This window comes from Colius striatus, chromosome 21 (assembly GCF_028858725.1).
Source record: "Colius striatus isolate bColStr4 chromosome 21, bColStr4.1.hap1, whole genome shotgun sequence".
Lineage (NCBI taxonomy): Eukaryota > Metazoa > Chordata > Aves > Coliiformes > Coliidae > Colius > Colius striatus.
In genome coordinates, this window is record NC_084779.1 from 3,386,524 (window position 1) to 3,398,549 (window position 12,026).

General features: G+C 52.1%; 1 protein-coding gene across 7 annotated transcripts in view; it reads left to right on the forward strand.

Moving 5' to 3' along the window:
• Positions 1-12,026, forward strand: part of EIF4G3 (eukaryotic translation initiation factor 4 gamma 3) — a 165,054-nt gene that overhangs the window by 124,072 nt on the left and 28,956 nt on the right. For 6 of the 7 annotated variants that reach the window (XM_062013184.1, XM_062013185.1, XM_062013188.1 and 3 more), the window contains 4 exons: positions 986-1,111; positions 3,440-3,550; positions 9,844-10,014; positions 10,917-11,114. In XM_062013184.1, the coding sequence (XP_061869168.1) occupies positions 986-1,111; positions 3,440-3,550; positions 9,844-10,014; positions 10,917-11,114 (606 nt within the window). The remainder of the gene's footprint in view (positions 1-985; positions 1,112-3,439; positions 3,551-9,843; positions 10,015-10,916; positions 11,115-12,026) is intronic. The other variant, XM_062013187.1, reaches the window with a different exon arrangement.

The window sequence follows — 12,026 nt, forward strand, 5'->3', positions numbered from 1 at the left end:
CTGGATGAGTCCCTGTGTGCCCTGCTCTAGGTGGTGCTGCTCTGGCAGGGGGGTTGCACTGGATGAGCTTTCCAGGTCCCTTCCAGCCCTTGAGACTCTGTGACTCTGAATCTAAGCAAAGCAAAGCTGAGGCAGTGTCTGATATTAGACCAGTTCTGTGGTCAGAAGCACAGGGAAGCCCCCTGGCAAACCTCTGGCTGAACTGTTGTGACTCTGTCACTGTTTATGAGCCAATCTAATAAAAACATCTTGCAAAGCCTGACTCTGGAGGAGTTTGTTTCTGTTCAGCCTTGTTACAGCTGTGATTTCTCTCTCCTGCTTACTGAAATGGTTCTTTCTGAAGTGCTGACACCGAGACCTTCCTCTCATCTCAGCCAGAACTTCCATAGTTCATTGATTTTGATGTAAGCCCTACAGACCCACTCTCAAGATCCAAGCACAGATGAGGATGTAGCTGCTCCTCTTGGTGCAGAAACATTTCCACTCTGAATTTCATACCCACACAAGTCATAAACAAAAGCTTTGTTCCCAAAATGATTTCATCCACCTACTAGTTTTCTGTGATTGCTTTTCACTGCTCTGTCTGCTTTTGAGCTTCCTTTGGTCAGTTGCCCATCTGTTAACACAAAGGACCCTCCTTTGAGGGAAGGTGGCAGCTTTGTGATCCTGAACCAAGATGATCACATTCATTTTGCAGAAGATGGGCCCATGTCACTGTGATTTTATCCTCCATAAGTCATGCTCAGCCTTGAAATGTTCCTAAACTTCACCTATTTCCTCAGTAGTCACCTGCAGAAGATGTCTTTGAAATCAAATGCTTGTCTTTAGAGGCAGTGTGAGTGCATCAAAGCTGCCCAGGTCATTAAAAGCATTCCTTTTGATACTGAATATGACTACTAGGCTTTCACAGAGGCTTGGCATGAGATCTGGTAGCTACAGCACCCTCTGAACAGATCCTGTTTGTTTTTTCCTCCCCACCACACAGGTCAATCAGCCAAAATTGCCCCTGAGGACTCTGGACCCTCGGATACTGCCTCGAGGACCAGACTTCACACCAGCCTTTGCTGATTTTGGGAGGCAGCCCTCTGGGGGAAGAAACGTGTCTGGAAGTGTGAGTTTACCCCTCAACTTGTTCAGTTACAAAGGTCCTTCTGATGCTCTGGTGGTTCTGGTTTGATCAGGATGATGCCAAGGGTGATGTTTTCTTGGCTGTCAAAATGCAGGAAGATTAGGAAACGGATGTGGATGGTTTGAACTGGTAGGTATTGGTCTGACATGGATTCGCTCTCCTGCCCCCTTCCCTGTGCAAGAGGTGTGGAAACACCTTTCCACAACAAGGACCTGTCAGTCAAATGTGTGTGAGCACAAGTTTCTTGTACAAACAGTGTGTGTCATCGTGGTTATCAGGGGAGTCAATGTGGATTCACCAAGGGGAAATCCTGGTTGGCCAGCCTGATGCCTTCTAGGAGTGCAGAACTGGCTGACTGGACAAGGGGAGTCAGTGATGGCATCTACCTTGGCTTCAGCAAGGCTTTGGACACTGTCTCCCACAACATCCTCAGCAGAAAGCTCAGGCAGTGTGGCTGGGATGGGTGGAGGTGAGGTGGATGCAGAGCTGCTGAGTGACAGAGCCCAGAGGGTGGGATCAATGGCACAGAGTTGAGTTGGAGACCTGTGGGCAGTGGAGTTCCACAGGGATGGGTTCTGGGGCCAGTCTTGATCAACATCTTCATCAACAGCCTGGATGAGGGCACAGAGGGACCCTCAGCAAGTTCCCTGCTGGCACCAAACTGGGAGCACTGGCTGGTTCACCAGAGGCTGAGCTGCCAGTCCCTGAGAGCTGGGCAGGCTGAGAGTTGGGCACAGAGGAACCTGCTGAGGGGCACCAAGGGCAGAGTCCTGCAGCTGGGGAGGAACAAGCCCATGAGCAGCACAGGCTGGGGGTGACCTGCTGGAGAGCAGCTCCAGGAGAGAGACCTGGCAGTGCTGGGGGAGAACAAACTCAACATGAGCAGCAACGTGGCCTCGTGGGCAAGGGGCCAGTGGCAGCCTGGGGGCAGCAAGAGAGTGTGGGCAGCAGGGCCAGGGAGGTTGTGCTGCCCCTCTGCTCTGCCCTGCTGAGGCCTCAGCTGGAGTCCTGTGGCCAGTGCTGGGCTCCCCAGCTGCAGAGAGACAGGGAACTGCTGGAGAGAGGCCAGTGCAGGGCCAGCAAGATGATCAGGGGACTGGAGCATCTTCCTTCTGAGGAAAGGCTGTGGGACCTGGGGCTGTTCAGTCTGGAGAAGAGACTGAGGGGGGATCTCATTAATAATTACAAGTATCTCACTGGTGGGTGTCAGGAGGTTGGGGCAGCATGTTTTTCTCTGGTATCCAGCAACAGGACAAGGGGTGATGGGATGAAGCTGGAACACAAATAGTTCCATTTAAACATAAGGGGAAACTGTGTCAGTGTTGGGGTGAGGGAGCCCTGGCCCAGGCTGCCCAGGGAGGGTGTGGAGGCTCCTTCCTTGGAGCTCTTCAAGACCCCCCTGGACACGTTCCTGTGTGACCTGATCTAGGTGGGAGCTGCTTCTGCAGGGGGTTGGGCTGGATGAGCTCTAAAGTTCCCTTCCAGCCTCCACCATGCTGTGATTCTGTGACCATAGAGAGGAGTCAGCTTTATCAAACACACCAACAGAGCAGGTAGATTTCACCAGCCAAAAGGAGAACACAGCACCCGTGTGAGCTCGTGGTTCCAGGTGTTTTGCTTTGGTCACTTCACTCCTTGCTTTCCTGCTTTGTTTTCCTTCTGCTTTCCTTTCTCTTCTTTTTCCCTACGTCTGCCTTTGCCCCAAACTTTGACACTCTGCTCTGAATTCATCCTTCTTGCCTTGCCATCTCTTCTCCTTGGGGTGCAGGTGCCCCTGAGCCACAGGCAGCCTCAGCTGGAGGATGGAAGCTGCCTCCATTCGGTGCAACCATCCATTTGCTTTTCATCTCTCTATTAAGACAACATCCTCTATTCATCTCTCTATTAAGACACATCCAACATATCCATCTGGGTGGATCTAATGATGTAACCATCGTTTCTCTTTCCAAACTGCTGGTTCCAGAAGAATTCCCTGGATGCCTTTGACTTCCAAAGGTGCCCATTTCCAGGAGGCTCGGAGTCAAACCTGCTGGTTCTCAGTTACTGCTTCTGGTTGAGAGAGATCTGGTGGCAATGCCTCAGTTCTGGGCTGGCTGCACATCCCTCTCTTGGCTGGAGCTTCAGCTCTGCCACTTCTCTCAGAGCACAACCTGGCCTTGAAATTCTCATGCTGTTTGAGGCCAGCATCACTCCCTGTGCATTTAGGACTTGCAGGTCATACCCTGGGCTGCCTTCTCTCCCTCCCTGTGCCACCATCCTCAGCCCCTGGGCCTCTCAGTAACATCCCTGTCACTCTTTCTCTCTCCACAGGCCTGCAAAGTGCAGAGCAACCCTGGATTGCCTTCCCTGGCTCGGTGTGGTTCCCCAGCATGCCCTCTCTTGGTCTCGCCTCACCCACCATTGAGGAACCTGCCAATAGGGGTAAGCCAAATCCCCCCTTCTCCTCACCCCCCACATCTTTGCACCTTTTTTGTAGAGTTATCTTCTTTATTTTCCCCCTCAACACTCATTTGTTGCTAAAAAAAACCCCCTAACTGGCAGGAGACTTTACAAAAAGGTGCAACATCATTACAAATGAATCAATAAATAAATGAACAAACAACAACAAGAGCAACAAAAGGAAACACAAAACAAGACTTGCATTGTACCCCTCTAGGCAGCCTTCAGTGGTGGGTGGGACATCACCAGCTGAGGGCATGCTGGGACGTTGGCCTGAGCTGGATCTACGAGGGGTCTGCACTTTGCAGACCTGTGGAAAGGGGGAGAAAAGGTAAGTGCAGCTTAACCCCGTTCATTTGGAGCATCCAGCACATAACATACATCTGCCATTTGCCTTTGCACAGCACAGCCCGTGTGCTTTGTCCCCAGGAGGGGTGGCAGGTGATGCTACTGCACCAGCTGGGATGCTGGTGCTTTGAGGATGTTGAAGGGTTTTTGAGCCCTGAGCAAAATGGGCTGTTACCTTCTCCTAAAGCATGGCAAGGATCTGCAGCTCTGCTGTCTGTCTGCTCCATCATTCCACCTCTGCACAGGCCATGCCCATGAACCATCCAACCCCACTGCCTTTTCCTTGCCTTCCAAATAACTCTGAGCAGCTCTGTGCTAACAAAGCTTGAGAAACCTTTGTTTGACTTCCTTGGCTTTTGTCTTCATTCCCTTCCTTTGGCTCAAGTGTGTGGTGGGACTGGCCCAGGCTGCCCAGGGAGGGTGTGGAGGCTCCTTCCTTGGAGGGCTTCAAAACCCACCTGGACACGTTCCTGTGTGACCTGATCTAGGTGGGAGCTGCTTCTGCAGGGGGTTGCACTGGATGAGCTCTAAAGGTCCTTTCCAACCCCACCATGCTGTGATTCTGTGACTGATTTTAGAGCTGATGACACAAGGGGGGTAGTTATACAGCTGATAAACACTTTGTGGCATGGACAAAAGTTGGATGAGTGCATTGGGTAACAAGATGCAAACACAGAGCTTGGAGACAACTGGTCTTTCCACACATACCTGGGCAAGATGTATCTGCTTTGATCCATCCTGAGAGGTGATAGCAACCTGAGTCACTTCATTTATTGAGCTTCCCTGGAAGGCAGAATGGCTTCCAGCATCCAACCTCAGTCTCACCTTCTGCATTTGAAGCCTGTTGCAGAGGGAAAGGCAATTCTTCCTTTTCTGACATGGCTTTTAACACACTCCTGTGACTCGTGGCCTGAGAGGGGCAGCAGACCTGGAGGGACAGCACAGGTTGTGCTGTGTTGCTCTGACTTTCTGACTCTGCAGGAGGCTCAGCCCTGTTTCCTCCTGCTTTCCTTCCCCCCAACCCTTCCATCTGAAGGACAGGCACTCCAGATGGATGGAGTGGCATCTGGTGGGCACTTCTGTGCCTCAGGCTCTGCTCTGTGGTGGCCAATGACAGGACAAGGGGCAATGGGGACAAGCTGGAACAGAAGAGGTTCCAAGGAAACACAAGGAAGAATTTGTTCCCTGTTGAGGTGAGGGAGCCCTGGCAGGGGCTGCCCAGATGGGCTGTGGAGTCTCCTTCTCTGGAGACATTCCAACCCAGCTGGATGAGTCCCTGTGTGCCCTGCTCTAGGTGGTGCTGCTCTGGCAGGGGGGTTGCACTGGATGAGCTTTGCAGCTCCCTTCCAACCCAGCAGATTCTGTGAGATACTGTCTGAGTGTAGCTGGAGCACTGTAATCACAGGTACTGCAGAACCATTGTTGTCAGCTTGGACTGGGTTACAAAGTGAGGCTGGATGTGGGCTCAGGTGTGGCTTGAACTTGCTGTTCTGTAGGTCTGGAACCAAAAAACCCCAAGGGGTTTCTGCTGTTAAAGGTTTGGTCTGTATATGACTTTGTTACATGTTCAAAGGAGGATCCTGTTGACTGCTTCTAAAACCCAGTCAGTGTATTCACAGGTATTCTGAAGATCCAGTGGTAAGAAAGCCTTTGTTTTATTAATACATTTGAAGGTCTGGTGTTGAAGGCAGCCACGTTTGAGGAGGCTGTGACATGTAACGTGTTGGTATTCAGGAGGTGCACATGTGCTAGGACAAGGGGTGATGGGCACAAACTGGAACACAACAAGTGCCACTGGCACAGGAGGAGAAAGTCCTTTGGTGCTGAGGTGAGGGAGCCCTGGCCCAGGCTGCCCAGGGAGGGTGTGGAGGCTCCTTCTCAGGAGGTTTCCAACCCCACCTGGACACATTCCTGTGCCCCCTGAGCCAGGGGAAGCTGCTGTAGCAGGGGTTGGGCTGGAGCAGCTCTGCAGGGCCCTTCCAACCCCCACCATGCTGGGATTCTGTGCTGCATGCATCCCTTAGTTTCACAAGGGAAATAGTCCCCTTGTTCAGGGAGATGTGTTTGCTCAAGGCTTTGGCTTGGCCTGGAGCCATACCTGGGGAAGCACCATGCCTCTGCCACACTCCCCTCACGGCATTGCAGCCTGGCTGTGGTTGGAAGATCCTTCAGACCAGAGCTGCCTCTGCTCAGGAGAGATGGAGCAGCCACAGGTTTTGCCTCTATCCCTGGGAAAATGAGCTCCAGCAGTTTGATTTTCAGGGCTTGCTGCCAGTCTGGCTCTAGTTACCAACCTTTCCCTGGAAAGGTGGTTTGTGATGAGGTTGTGTGTGTGTGTGGCTGAAAGCAGTTGGGTTTCTGTTGAGTTACTGTCTGGCTTTTCAGCTGGAGGGAAGTTTCTTCTTTCCACAGCCATACTTTGGTTAGAACCTGGACAGTGAAATTGCCTGAAACCAGAGGTGAGAGTCTCAGCACAGGGCCTTGCTGCATCATGGTATCAACCAAGGGCTCTGGGTGAGGGCAGAGAGAGGTCATAAGGAAGGATTGAGAGCTGGTTTGGGAAGGTGTCTGTCACCCAAAGGTATTGGGAAGGTTCCCTGTTCTTGTCTTGTTGCACCACTGGTATCTCAGGACTGATGGAGCCGTGTGGTTGCATTCAGCTGACTGCTCATGCCCAGAAGGGTTTGGCTGATGTGGTGGGTGATTTCCAGCACACACAGGGGTCTTTGCAGGTGATGGAGCAGCACAGTCACACACTGCAGCATGGAGCCCTCTTCCCTGGTGTCTGAAGCACATCACAGCCTGAGGTTGTTGCCTTTTGACAAGGTTTTATTCTGTTGCTGTCAGCCTGTAACAAACCCCAAACGAGACCTCCTGAGGGGCACCAAGGGCAGGGTCCTGCAGCTGGGGAGGAACAAGCCCATGAGCAGCACAGGCTGGGGGTGACCTGCTGGAGAGCAGCTCCAGGACAGAGACCTGGCAGTGCTGGGGGAGAACAAACTCAACATGAGCAGCAACGTGCCCTGTGGGCAAGGGGCCAGTGGCAGCCTGGGGGCAGCAAGGAGAGTGTGGGCAGCAGGGCCAGGGAGGTTGTGCTGCCCCTCTGCTCTGCCCTGCTGAGGCCTCATCTGGAGTCCTGTGGCCAGTGCTGGGCTCCCCAGCTGCAGAGAGACAGGGAACTGCTGGAGAGAGGCCAGTGCAGGGCCAGCAAGATGCTGAGGGGCTGGAACATGTGTGTGAGGAGGAAAGGCTGCAGCCCTGGGGCTGTTCAGCCTGGGGAAGAGAAGCCTGAGCTCAGAGGGACTTGATCAAGATCTCTATTTACCTAAAGGGTGGGTGTCAAGAGGATGGGGTGACACATTTTATTGTTATCTCCAGTGCCAGCACAAGGGGTGATGGACATAAACTGGAACACAAGTGCCACTGGCACAGGAGGAGAAGCTCCTTTGGTGCTGAGGTGAGGGAGCCCTGGCCCAGGCTGCCCAGGGAGGGTGTGGAGGCTCCTTCTCAGGAGGTTTCCAACCCCACCTGGACACGTTCCTGTGCCCCCTGAGCCAGGGGAACCTGCTTTAGCAGGGATTGGGCTGGATGAGCTCTGCAGGGCCCTTCCAGCCCCCACCATTCAATGACTCTACAAGACCTCCAGCAGTGACAGTGATTATGTTCATTTGCTTGTATCAGCAGCACACATTTACCTCATGGAAGCCCAGCAGTTCAAATCACAAGGACTAATTCCTTCTTTTAAGTAGGATTTTCTCTTTCAGTAGTGCAAAACCAGGTTTGAGGCTGATACATGGCATGAAAGAACCACTAAGAACCTTTCCTCCTGTGTACAGTGAAGCTGTTTGAATAACAGGTGGTTTTTCCTCTCTCTGCTCATTGAATCCCTTTACTGAACCCAGAAATGTTTTACATGGCCCATCTTTCATGTGGAGGTTGTCCATTGCCCACTGAATTACTTCTGTGGACAGTAACAGGGTTTAATAATGGGGTTTTGTTGCTGCATTAATTTTTCCCTTGGGGTGGGATGTTTCTGAGTCCAGAATCTGAGCACAGGGGCACAGTAACCTGCCAGCAGCATTCAGTAGCTTTGGTCCTTAATCAGCAGCTCCCAGGTGATGAAGGGGGAGTTTGGGGCTGTCTTGTGCCCTCTCATTTGTCTTGTACAATCTGTGTGTGTCATCATGGTAATCAGGGGAGTCAATGTGGATTCACCAAGGGGAAATCCTGGTTGACCAGCCTGATGCCTTCTAGGAGTGCAGAACTGGCTGACTGGACAAGGGGAGAGCAGTGATGGCATCTACCTTGACCTCAGCAAGGCTTTTGACACTGTGTCCCACAACATCCTCAGCAGAAAGCTCAGGCAGTGTGGCTGGGATGGGTGGAGGTGAGGTGGATGGAGAGCTGCTGAATGACAGAGCCCAGAGGGTGGGATCAATGGCACAGAGTGGAGTTGGAGACCTGTGGCCAGTGGAGTTCCACAGGGATGGGTTCTGGGGCCAGTCTGGTTCCACATCTTCATCAATCACCTGGGTGAGGGCACAGAGGGACCCTCAGCAAGTTCCCTGCTGGCACCAAACTGGGAGCACTGGCTGATTCCCCAGAGGCTGAGCTGCCAGTCCCTGAGAGCTGGGCAGGCTGAGAGTTGGGCACAGAGGAACCTGCTGAGGGGCACCAAGGGCAGAGTCCTGCAGCTGGGGAGGAACAAGCCCATGAGCAGCACAGGCTGGGGGTGACCTGCTGGAGAGCAGCTCCAGGACAGAGACCTGGCAGTGCTGGGGGAGAACAAACTCAACATGAGCAGCAACGTGGCCTCGTGGGCAAGGGGCCAGTGGCAGCCTGGGGGCAGCAAGGAGAGTGTGGGCAGCAGGGCCAGGGAGGTTGTGCTGCCCCTCTGCTCTGCCCTGCTGAGGCCTCAGCTGGAGTTTTTTTGATGAGAAACTGATGAAAAACTCCCATTTTCAGCAGTTTTCACACCTGATTTGACCAAGAGGAGCATCTGTCACAACTGCTGAGAGGCACTTGCTGCAGTTTCCATGTACCACGTTTCCTTTTCTTCTGGGAAGCTCAGAGAGTTTGACCCACAGTTGTTCAATGGTGTTTGCACAATGCAGGAGCTGCACTGATGCTCCATTAGGTATTTTATGTAACTCTGGTCTCAAAATGACTCTGTTTGAAGCAATCTCCAGAAAGAACTGAATGTTTTTGGTAGATCTGCTAATTCATCTAATTGCTTGGGATGGCAGGAGGCTGAGGGGAGACTCTCCCTGACAGGGGGTTGTGTTGGGTTGTGTCTGTCTCTGCTCCTAAGTGATAGGACAAAAGGAAATTGCCTCAAGTTGTACCAGGAGAGGTTTAGATTGAAGATTGGGAACAATTTCTTCATGGAAAGGGGTGTGAGCCCCTGTGCCAGGCTGCCCAGGGAGCTGGGGGAGTGCCCAGCCCTGGAGGGATCCCAAAGCCATGGAGCTATGGCTGAGGGCTGTAGGTTAGTGGTGGGGGAATGATCGGACTCCATGAGCTTAAAGGGCTTTTCCAACCTCAACTATTCACTGCTTCTGTTAGAAATACTCCTGTGAGGACTTAATCTTTGAATACACCTTTGCTATGATGTCTCAGTTGTGCAGTTTCTGGCTTTCAAGAGGCTCTTTTGGTCAGTGGGGTTCAGTCCTGCAGCGCTTAAGCAGCATCCAGAGCATCACCAATGCACTAAAGCAGTGATCATCCATATCTGTTTTAGGAAAAGCTGACTGATTGTTGTCTTCATGTTCCCTCTGACCACTCCAGAGCAGTGTGGTGGGTCAGAGGGAGTCCTAAACATCCCAGGAGCAGTGTCTGACCGCCGCCGTTGCCATCAGCGGCTGTTGGAGTGTTTGATCCAGGTATGAGTTTAAAAGGGGACATAACAAGACATGTTTTTGTCCTAGTTGTTGAATGTTGGACCGAGGAGATCTCAGCCAGGCCAGAGGAGGGAGCCCAGGAAGATCATCACTGTGTGTGTGAAGGAGGATGTCCACCTGAAGAAGGCAGAGAACGCCTGGAAGCCCAGCCTGAAGAGGGAAAACCAAACAGAGGACCCAGAAAATGTCAAAACCCAGGTGAGAGCATTAGTGACAGCAAAAAAAGGGCAAAGAATTCCAGCTGGAATCACAGCTTTCCCTTACCTTGATTCTTTTCTTCATGGGTTTACTCTTGACCTGGAGTTTAAATGGCAATCCTGGGTGTTGAGTCTGGGGAACACCAGACAACCTCCTGCCTCTCCTCCAGGAATGTTTTTCTGTCCCTGTTTCACTAGGCTATTTTTATCTCTTATTTTAAAGCAAACATCCTCAAACTTGCAGCACAGAACCTGCTTTTCATCTACTTGCACACAACATTTCTGCCCTGAACCACAGCAAGACTGAGGTTCCTCTGTCAGCTTGTCCTGCTCAGCCCCACTGCACCATCTCTGCAGCTTTCTCAGTGTCTCTGTCCCACTGTCATCCATGGGACAGCCACTCTGGGCAGAGGAGGGATTTGCATGGTGACCAAACTTGTAGGAGAAGTTGGAATAGTCTTACAGAGCACTGGAGTTCTGTTCTCAGGGCTAACAGCAGCTTTGTTGACCCAATAATCATTCTGGATAGGCAAATAAAAGAAGAGGCCTTAAAGTAAGTGTAGGAATTGACTACCTCAGCTTGAAGGAAGTCAGCCACTCCCTGTTAATTTCTATTTCATGGCTAAATTGATCCTGAGAGGAATATTTCAGCTGGGTGACAGCAAAGGCTTTGTGCCTCTGTCAGTCACACCCGAGAAGAGCACTTGTGTGTTTCCACACATGCTGCTCCACAGCCTTTGGTTGCCATTAGAACTGGAGCCAGACTGAGCACAAACATGTGTCTGTGTATAACTCTGCTGCCTGGAAGTTCCTGTAGGACATCCACTCTTTTCATCTTGAGCTCATTCCTGAGAGCCACCTGTTTGATTGTGGCACCAACTGACCCGTTTCCCTGTCGTTTAGGAGCTGTTCCGCAAGGTACGAAGCATCTTGAACAAGCTGACGCCTCAGATGTTCAACCAGCTCATGAAGCAAGTGACAGACCTGACAGTAGATACAGAAGAGAGGCTGAAAGGAGTCATTGACCTGGTCTTTGAGAAGGCTATCGATGAACCCAGCTTCTCAGTGGCCTATGCCAACATGTGCAGGTGTCTCGTGACGGTAAGAGCTGCCAAGGTCAAACGGGCAGTTCCTCTGTGTGGGGGAAGGTGCTGGCAAGAGGATGAGGCAGAACTTCTTTGTACTGCCTCAAGTTTGTCTTGGTTGCACTGAGGGAGATGAGCTGGGGGTTGGTAGGGCTGGGACAAAGGCTGCACTCTGTGGGCTTAAAGGTCTCGTCTAGCTGAAACTGTTCTGTGATGCTGACAGGACAAGGGGTGATGGACGTGAGCTGGAACACAACAAGTTCCACTGGAACACAACAAGTTCCACTGGAACACAAGGAGAAAGTCCTTTGGTGCTGAGGTGAGGGAGCCCTGGCCCAGGCTGCCCAGGGAGGGTGTGGAGGCTCCTTCCTTGGAGGTCTCCAAACTCACTTGGACACGTTCCTGTGCCCTCTGAGCCAGGGGAACCTGCTGTAGCAGGGGCTGGATGAGCTCTGCAGGGCCCTTCCAGTCCCCATCAGCTGCTTGGCAAGAGCAGAGTTAAACATTCATTTCTGAACATAAAGTAATTTCTATGCTGGGTTTCTTCTGTGTTCATTGGCCATGCCTCAGGCAGAGGGCCTGGCTTGGAGACAGGGGTTGTTGGAGCTGAGGCCACTGCCTGGTCACAGGGTGCACCGAGCCATGGTTGGAGAGTCCAATTCCTCCTTCATTTCAAAGGGAAGCCCAAGGTGCTGAGCTGAGCTTTGGAACAGCTGACTTCCAGAATGGTGCATTTGGGACAAAATAACTCCACCTGATGAATCCTTCATGCCATGCAACAAGGGAACACAGCTCCAGAGCCTTCAGCACAAGAGTCTCTTCTCACAGGACCCTGTGAATGGAATTGCCGTCACTCCCTGGGCAGAGCTGGCATCAGCCAGCTTTCAAGGGCATCCTGGAGATCAGGAGGTGGTGCTGAGCTGCTGTG